The sequence below is a fragment of the Carlito syrichta genome, unplaced genomic scaffold (genome assembly GCF_000164805.1).
Source record: "Carlito syrichta isolate Samal-C Ts95f unplaced genomic scaffold, Tarsius_syrichta-2.0.1 Scaffold305632, whole genome shotgun sequence".
NCBI lineage: Eukaryota > Metazoa > Chordata > Mammalia > Primates > Tarsiidae > Carlito > Carlito syrichta.
This window is the reverse complement of record NW_007249728.1, coordinates 89,704-99,258: the sequence shown is the minus strand read 5'-3', so window position 1 is coordinate 99,258 and position 9,555 is coordinate 89,704. Positions and strand designations below refer to the sequence as shown.

The window sequence follows — 9,555 nt, the reverse complement described above, 5'->3', positions numbered from 1 at the left end:
GGAGCGGGCCACTGCACTCCAGTCTGAGCGACAGAGTGAAACTCCAACTCAAAAAAAAAAAAAAAAGGAAGAAGTAGTATTAAATCAAAGCTTGCTGTAAGCTTTGGTCTACAGTTATGCAGTTGGTCACAGATCACCTTGCTCTTCTTTTCTGCAGTCTACTTTTTATTTTTTTGATGAAAATTAGAGTTTCAGCCGGGCTCAGTGGCTTAGCCTGTAATCCTGCACTTTGGGAGGCTGAGGTGAGTGGATTGCCAGAGCCCGCGGGTTCGAGACCTGCCTGGGCAACTTGGAGAGACCTCATCTTTACAAGAAAAAAAAAAAAAATTAGCTGGGCGTGGTAGTGCGCGCCTGTAGTTCCAGCTACCTGGAAGGCTGAGCAGAAGGATCGCTGGAGCCCAGCAGGTCAAGGCTGCGGTGGCCGGGAGCAACCACTGCACTCCAGTATGGGCAACAGAGTGAGTGAGACTCCAACTAAAACGAAAAAGAAAAGAAAATTAGACTTTCAGCTTTAGAGTGATTTTCCACTTTTTTTTTTTCCTTTCTGTTTTCCTTTTACCTTGGCAGGGCCATCATTGGTGCCTTTGCAGGATATTACAGTTCATAAAATCAACTGTGTTTCTTGTTTTTTTTTTTTTTTTTGAGTTGGAGTTTCACTACATCGCCCAGACTGGAGTGCAGTGGCCGCTCCCGGCCACCGCAGCCTCGACCTGCTGGACTCTGGCGATCCTTCCACCTCAGCCTTCCGAGTAGCCGGAATTACAGACGCGTGCTACCACGCCCGGCTGATTTTTGATTTATTGTAGAGATGAGGTCTCACTGCCTGGGCGGGTCTCAAACCCACGGGCTTAGGCAATCCACTCACCTCAGCCTCCCAAAGGCGCAGGATTACAGGCTGAGCCACTGAGCCTGGCTCAGTTCACCCTTATAAAGGCTACGGTTCAGTGGCTTTTGGTATGTTCTCAGAGTTGTACAACAGTCACCACAGTCAAATTTAGAATATTTTCACTCCATCAGGAGATTCTATACCCACTATTAGTCACCCTCTGTTTTTCCCGAACCTCTCAGTTGTAGGCAACCAATACATGGTCTTTTGTGACTGGCTTCTTTCATTTAACAGGTTTTTGTAGGGTTTTTTTGTTTGTTTTTGAGCCCAGACGAGTGCACTGGTACTCTCCCAGCCACCACAGCCTTGACCTGCTGGGCTCCGGTGATCCTTTCGCTTCAGCCTTCCAAGTAGCTGGAACTACAGGTGCGCGCTACCACACCCGGCTGATTTTTTATTTATTGTAGAGACGAGGTCTTGCCAAGTTGCCTGGCTGGGTCTTGAACCCACAGACTCAGGCAGTCCACTCGCCTTGGCCTCCCAAAGTGCTGGGATTACAGGCTGAACCACTGAGCCCAGCCATTTTTTTCTTTTTTTGAGTCACAGTCTCACTTTGTGGCCCAGGCTGGAGTACAGTGGCATGCTTACGGCTACCGCAGCCTTGACCTGCTGGACTCACTCAGATGATCCTTTTACTTTAGACTTCCAAGTAGCTGAGACTACAGGTGTGTGCATCATGCCTGACTCATTTAGCAGTCTTTAAATTTATCCACGTTTTAGCATATTCTTTATCCAAGTAGTGTTTTTAGAATAGATTCCTCATCTCAAACCTATGGAAAAAAATTGTGGGAGTGGTGCCTGGAAATAAATTTTTTAAAAAAGTTTAAAGAAGATTCTTATTACCTGTGTTTAGAAATCAGTGTATCAGATCAGAAAGCTTGGTCCTGCTGTCCTGTGGATACTTACATCCAAACTTTTTCATCTAAAATGCAAATAGTCTTGGCATTTTTTCATACACATTCCTGTCTTTTTGTCTTCCCTTTTACTCTATTATGTAAACACCAATGCTGTTGAACCTGTACTCTCTTCATTTTCTACATAAGCACCCTTTTAATTGTCCAGCAGTAGTTTTTGCGTTGGGGGTCAGTTTTGAGGAAATCATATGTTATTTCCCCTTAGGGTGTACAAATGAAATGATGTGAGCAAATCTGTATGTTTTAAATGATGGAAATAATTTGTTTTTCAGGGCACATGTTGCTAAACTTAAGTCATGGAAAGCAAGATTTTTTAGAAGAGGTTGTGGAGTCTTTAGCCAATGAAAGTGGGCAATCTGCTTTATATGATGCTCTGTTTTCTAGTCAGTCACCTAAGGATAGCTCTTTTCTTGGTAGCGATGATATTGGAAACACTGATGTACAAGCACCAGAGCCTGATGATTTGGCTAGATATGATATTGGTGAGTTATATGTTTCTTCTTTTTTTCCCTTTTTCTTTGGTAAGTTACATGTTTCAAAGGAAACATTCTGTATCTTAATCCTTTTATATTAACAAAATCCCTAAACTTATTACCCAGAAATAATGACTTAATACTTTGCTATATTCCTTTCAGGTTTTTTCCTCCTTTTTTTCTTTTTGTGTGGAGGTGGCATATATTTTCTTCTAAATAGTAGTTTCTACTGTATATACGGTTTGTCTCGCTTCGTTCATATATTCTCTCCCATAACATCTGTTTTAAAATGCTGTAAATTCACTTTTAATGACAATATAATCTTTTTTATGAACTAGTCATAATTTGCTTCCTACTTTATTGTTGGGCATCCAAGTTGTTTTCATTTTTTTTCACTGTTAAAAATAATACTTCTTCTTTAGTATAGTGGTGAGAAAAAAAATACTGTGATGAACTCTGTAATATAAGATGTCTACATTTCAGATGCTGTCCATAGAGATTCCTTTTTTTTTTTTTTTTGGAGTTGGAGTTGGAGTCTCACTGTGTTGCCCAGGCAGTGGCACGCTTATGGCCACCTGCAGGCTCGACCTGCTGGGCTCAGGCCATCTTTCCGCCTCAACCTTCCAAGTACCTGTAACGACTGGCGCTCGCCAGTTAATTTTTGAGTTGGAGTCTCGCTCTGTCGCCCAGACTGGAGTGCAGTGGCTGCTCCTGGCCACCGCAGCCTCGACCTGCTGGGCTCAGGCAATCCTTCCGCCTCAGCCTTACGAGTAGCCAGAATTACAGGCATGTGCTACCACGCCTGGCTGATTTTTTGGTTTATTGTAGAGATGAGGTCTCGCTGACCAGGCGGGTCTTGAACTCGCGGTCTCAGGCAATCTGCCAGCTAATTTTTAAAAGTTTATTTTAGAGACAAGATCTTGCCAAGTTGCCCAGGCTGGTCTCGAACCCCTGGGCTCCGGAAGTCCTCTCTTCTACCTCCCAAAGTGCTGGGATTGCAGAGGTGAGCCGAGATTCCTTTAAAAAAAAAAAAACAAAAAAACAACTCAGATTCTCACAGTCTCACCCTGTTGCCAGACTGGAATACAGTGGCACTATCATGGCTCACCGTAGCATCAACATCCCGGGCTTCTTAGGTGATCCTTCTGCCTCAGTCTCCTGAGTAACTAACTGTGACTATAGGCATGTGCCACCACACCTGACTAATTTTTTATTTTTTATTTTTCTTGTCTTGCTATGTTGCCCAGGTTGGTCTGGAACTCCTAGGCTCAAGTAATCTTCCCACCTTGGCCTCCCAAAGTTCTGTAATGACGGGCATGAGCCACCGAATGTGGTCAAGATTCCTAAAAACAGAATTATTGCTATAAAGGAAATGAACATCTTTATGTCTTTTGCAAATTGCCAAAATGCCAGAAAGGTCATACCTGAGGCTTTTAGAAACCTGTTACCTTTTCAGTAGTGACTTTTTTTTTGAGCTGGAGTCTCATTCTGTTACCCAGGCTGGACTGCAGTGGTGTGCTCACAACCACCACAGATTCAACCTGCTGGGCTCAGGTGATCCTTCTGTTTCAGCTTTCTTTTTTTTTTTTATTGAGTTGGAGTCTCACCCTGTCACCCAGACTGGAGTGCAGTGGCCACTCCCGACCACTGCAGCCTCGACCTGCTGGGCTCCGGTGATCCTTCCGCCTCAGCCTTCCAAGTAGCTGGAATTACAGGCACGCGCTACCACACCCAGCTAATTTTTTGATTGATTGTAGAGATGAGGTCTCGCCAAGTTGCCCAGGTGGGTCTCCAACCCCCCGGGCTCAGGCAATCCACTCACCTCAGCCTCCCAAAGCACTGGAATTACAGGCTGAGCCACTGAGCCTGGCTTGTTTCAGCTTTCAGAGTAGCTTGAACCATAGGCATGTGCCACCACACCTGGCTAATTTTTGGATTTATTGTAGAGATGAGGTCTTGCCATGTTGTCCAGGATGGTCTCTGCACCAAGGACTCAGGCAATCCTCTCATCTCCACTTCCCAAAGTACTGGGATTACAGGCATGAGCCACTATGCCCAGAGATAATGACTTTTTTGTAGGATAAAAAGATTTCTTTACTATACTAATGGATTAATATAGTGGTATTTCATTGTTTTAAGGACTCTTTATTGAGAGGAAAATTTATCGTTTTAGGACTTATGAGGTTGGGCTTTCTTTATTTGGCCTCCTTCAGTAGATTTTGTTTGAGTTCTAGTGAATCTCATTTTCTTAGATGGACTTGAAAAAAAATCCTCCATCACAGCTGTTTCTATTAAAATTTCTAGATAAGAAGTGTCAGTGCATTTAATAAGAACACGAGACTTTGCTTCTCATAGACTTTCCTCCAGCTCTCTCATAGAAAAGCAGTTCTATGATTCAGATACATTTAATGTATACAAAGCAAATCTCTAAAACCTTAAGACAATTTTCTTTTTTTAAATTTCAGGTGCCATTCGAGCACATAATGGTAGTCTTCAGCATCTTACCTGGCTTGGCTTGCAGTGGAATTCATTGCCTTCCTTACCTGCAATTCGGAAATGGCTAAAACAGCTTTTTCATCACTTGCCCCAGGAAACCTCAAGGCTTGAAACAAACGCACCTGAGTCAATATGTATTTTAGATCTTGAAGTAAGCAAAGATTTTTAGCAAATTAAATATTTTGACTTTTGTGTAGTTTTTTTCTAACTTAAATTAATATTTCTTTAATAAATAGGTATTTCTACTTGGAGTAATATATACCAGCCACTTACAGTTAAAGGAGAAGTGTAATTCTCACTACAACTTTTATGAGCCACTATGCTTGCCACTTCCTGTGTGTAAACAGCTTTGTACAGAAAGACAGAAGTCTTGGTGGGATGCAGTCTGTAATCTAATTCACAGAAAGGCAATGTAAGTAGTAAAACAGAAATATTTATTGACTAATTGCCCAGGTTTTGCCAGGAATTTGATTCTCTTGTGAGTATTTAATTTGTCATGTAATTGTTAACATACATGTAAATGTTGAACTGTGTATTTATAAAGCTATTATGTGGAACTTTTTTTTAGACCTGGAACCTCAGCAAAATTGCGACTTCTAGTTCAGCATGAAATAAACACACTAAGGGCCCAGGAAAAACATGGGCTTCAACCCTCCCTGCTTGTACATTGGGCAAAATGCCTTCAGAAGACGGTGAGTTTATTAAAGTCAGACATTTTTAAAGAGCGATACCTGAAGTTTTAAAACTCATGAACTTTTTGAAGAAAACTCTTTAGTTTTGGAAACAATAGCAGCTTGTTCGTACTATGTCAGGTGAAACGTGTTTTATAGTCTTGCCATAAAATAATTAATATAGTTAAAAATAAGCACCTAGAAGACCCGTGCCCAGAACACGGTGAATGTTATATAAGTATTAGTTATTATTGTTACTATTTAATAATTAAGGTGTGATAACTGTTCAGCCTTACAATTTTTTAAAATATTAAGTAGCACAAAGGGCATAATAGATATTTCTAAATATTTGAGGTCTATTCTGTGGCAGGATTAGGTATAGGTAGTTAGCCCTTTGACCAGACTGACCCAAGAGGCAGATTTTGATTGTCTAAAAATGGCAACTCTTGAAATAGATTGGAGCTGGGTGCGGTGGCTCAAGCCAGTAATTCCAGCACTTTTGGAGGCCGAGGTGAGAGGATTGCCTGAGCCCAGGGGTTCGAGAACAGCCTGGGCAACTTGGTGAGACCTCATCTCTACAGTAAGTCAAAAAATTGGCCAGGCGTGGTGGCACATGTCTGAAGTTCCAGCTACTTGGAAGGCTGAGGCGGAAGGATCGCCGGAGCCCAGCAGATCGAGGCTGCGGTTGCCGTGAGCGTGCCACTGCACTCCAGCCTGGGCGACAGAGTGAGACTCCAACTCAAAAAAAAAAACCAGATTGGACTGCTTCGTTAGATAATTCACTGAAAGTGTTTAAAAATTGAGTCTAGAATGATCACTGGTTATAAGGTGGTTAGTTATTACAGTGGGAAGTTGAGCAAATGACTGTAGAGTCTCCATTTGGTTTTGACTTGGAATTTTAACCATTTGTCATTGAACTTTCACATCCAGTTATATATGCTCCTTAAGATTCTATGCTTCTGTTTTAGGGCAGCGATCTTAATTCTTTTTATGATCAACGTGAATACATAAGCAGAAGTGTTCATTATTGGAAGAAAGTTTTACCATTGTTGAAGATAATAAAAAAGAAGAGCAGTATTCCTGAGCCTGTTGATCCTCTGTTTAAGCATTTTCATAGTGTAGACATTCAGGTAACAAAGACTCAGTCCCTTTGCGGGTTAGCTGGTGATGTGGGTTTCCAGTTTCTAAAAAAGGAAATGGAGATATAAACTGCTTAAATTATTTGCCTTGTTATTTAACGGTAGTCTTATTTTCCAATCCACTAGTCGCAAAATATGACAGAAAAGAGTAATAAGATGTTAATCTCTTTAGATCATATAAAGTCTTTGGAGAATCATTTGGGGTTGATACTCTGAATAGAAACAATTTGACTCAAAACTACTAAATGTCTTTAGGCATCTGAAATTGGTGAATATGAAGAAGATGCCCACATAACTTTTGCTTTATTGGATGCAGTTAATGGGAATTTAGAAGATGCTATGACTGCTTTTGAATCTATAAAAAACGTTGTTTCTTACTGGAATCTTGCACTGGTAAGTAGATATGATATTTGAATTAAAAGTTTTTTGTTTTCAAAACCTCATTGTTTCATAAAAATACTCTTCATATAGATTTTTCACAGGAAGGCAGAAGACATTGAAAATGATGCCCTTTCTCCTGAAGAACAAGAGGAATGTAAAAATTATCTGAGAAAGACCAGGGACTACCTAATAAAGATTTTAGATGACTGTGATTCAGACCTTTCAGTGGTGAAGAAAGTAAGTTCCAGGTTATTGTATGTACTTTCTTCTTATTGAGGACTGAATGGTTAGTGTTTTTGTGTTGGTTTTCTATTTTGATAATGTCAAATACACTCAGAAATACCTTGTTATTAATGAACATAAGTGGGGAGGTATGTAAGTAAATGCTTAATTCAGTTTGCCTTGTCTTAGGTTTGGTGTGGGTTTTTTGGGTAAAACTTGGGAATCTAGGTATATACTCTTACAAAGTTACTTCTTGGGGAATTAGAATTTTTTTTTTTTTTTTTTTGAGTTGGAGTCTCACTCTGTCACCTAGACTGGAGTGCAGTGGCCATTCCCGGCCACCGCAGCCTCCACCTGCTGGGCTCCAGCGAATCTTCCGCCTCAGCCTTCCAAATAGCTGGAACTACAGGTGTGCGTTACCGCGCCCGGCTAATTTTTGATTTATTGTGGAGATGAGGTCTTACCAAGTTGTCCAGGCAGGTCTTGAACCCTCGGGCTCAGGCAGTTCACTCACCTCAGCCTCCCAAAGCACGGGATTACAGGCTGAGCCGCTGAGCCTAGCTAGAAAATATTTATAAGGTATGGCATATTTTGTTATCTTGGCAATGTAATCAAAACAAATATATCCTCAGGACTAGTTTTCAATGAATTTTGTTGAAATTGAAAGCTGTTGCTTGACAACTTCAGAGTATTTCTTTTTACCTTCCTCATCTGCTGTGGACTGTCTTGTTTTCCAGCTGTCAGCTGTTTGAGACTGTCATATTGGTGTTAAATTATGGTCAGCCTTTCTTTTGTGTATTTTGTGGATTAATTTGTGTTGCTGGTCTTTGATTAGGATTTATGCTGTCTGGTGTATTCTAGTGTCTGTATTTCTCTCACCATTCAAAATAGGATAGAAAACAGCAGTCACTTGTTTTGTTCACTTGGAAAAACTTTCCAAGTTAAGATTCCTCTGCCATTATCAGGGCTAACAGAAGTAATAGAAACAGCATCGACTTTAGAGTCAGAAAACATTAGATTATATGACACTTTCACTTGCTTGTAATTTAAAGTATAAAGTGCTTGTTAATGTGAGAAAAATATAAATTATTATCATAACATATTTATATTTGTTTTAAAGTTCTTTGGGAACTTTTGCAAACTAAAACCCCTAATTAATGCTCTTTGTTTTTAGTTGCCTGTGCCCCTGGAGTCTGTAAAAGAGATGTTTAATTCAGTCATTCAGGAACTTGAAGATTATACTGATGGAGGTTCTCTTTATAAAAATGGTTCTTTGCGAAATGCAGATTCAGACATAAAACATTCTACACCGTCTCCCACCAAATATTCACTATCACCAAGTAAAAGCTACAAGGTAAATAGGAAAGATATAAACCATTCCTTTGTAGAATGTTTCTATTTGAAGTGTCTTAAATACTGATTTTGTTGCATTTTTTTAAAGTATTCTCCCAAAACACCACCTCGATGGGCAGAAGATCAGAATTCTTTACTGAAAATGATTTGCCAACAAGTAGAGGCCATTAAGGTAAATCCCTTAATTTCTCTAATTATATCTCTTAATCCTAGATTCTGTCCCTGACCCTTCCCCCACTCTTTTCTGAGGCTGATCAAAAGACTGTTTCCTTGCCATACTGCTGTGGAATCATACCATGTTTATGAGTCTGTCTCCACTGTATATGTTCTTTCTTTTCATTTTTTTGGAGAAAGGATCTTGCCCTGTTGCACCAGCTAGAGCACAGTGGTGGGATCCCAGCTTACTGCATCCTCTAACTTCTGGGCCTTAGCCTCTCGAGTAGCTAGAACTACGACTGTGTACCATCATGCTGGCTAATAATTTTAATGCCTTTTTGAAGAGCTAGAGGGTCCCTATGAGCCCAGGCTTGTCTCAAATACCGAGGCTCAAGTGAGCCTTCCACCTTGGCTTCCCAAAGTACTAGGATTATAGAAGTGTGAGCCGCTGTACCCAGACCCTTGACTGTGTTTCTGAAATTACTTTGTGTGTCTGTCTCCTGTCACTTCACAGAATTCAAATCCTTCAGAGTTAGTGACTGTTTTATTAAAAATATAACATGGTTTTCGGGCAGAGGAGGTTCCTGAGGGGTGTGACTGTTGAAGTGCACTAAACATACCTCGGTCCATGAGTTCTTTCACAGATTGACTGTGGGTTAGGTGTGCATTGGGTTGATAGCTAGGCATTGAAGCGTTATTTAAGCTTCAAAAAGTCTTTTTATCTTTTAGTACTTTAATATGAATCTGACTTCAGCATGTAGGTAAGTAGTTATGTGCACATAATCTTATCTTAACTATAGGGTTCATTTTTTTTTTTTTGAGTTGGAGTCTCACTGTCGCCCAGACTGGAGTGCAGTGGCCGCT

The 9,555-nt window shown here is 40.6% G+C and overlaps 1 protein-coding gene across 1 annotated transcript in view; it reads left to right on the top strand.

Annotated features, from left to right (window-relative positions):
* Positions 1–9,555, top strand: part of LOC103264213 (E3 SUMO-protein ligase RanBP2) — a 51,755-nt gene that overhangs the window by 12,415 nt on the left and 29,785 nt on the right. Inside the window, exons 8-16 of the mRNA XM_008061859.2 lie at positions 2,073–2,282; positions 4,739–4,920; positions 5,006–5,181; positions 5,338–5,461; positions 6,409–6,570; positions 6,835–6,972; positions 7,051–7,197; positions 8,357–8,536; positions 8,624–8,707. Of these exons, the coding sequence (XP_008060050.2) occupies positions 2,073–2,282; positions 4,739–4,920; positions 5,006–5,181; positions 5,338–5,461; positions 6,409–6,570; positions 6,835–6,972; positions 7,051–7,197; positions 8,357–8,536; positions 8,624–8,707 (1,403 nt within the window). The remainder of the gene's footprint in view (positions 1–2,072; positions 2,283–4,738; positions 4,921–5,005; positions 5,182–5,337; positions 5,462–6,408; positions 6,571–6,834; positions 6,973–7,050; positions 7,198–8,356; positions 8,537–8,623; positions 8,708–9,555) is intronic.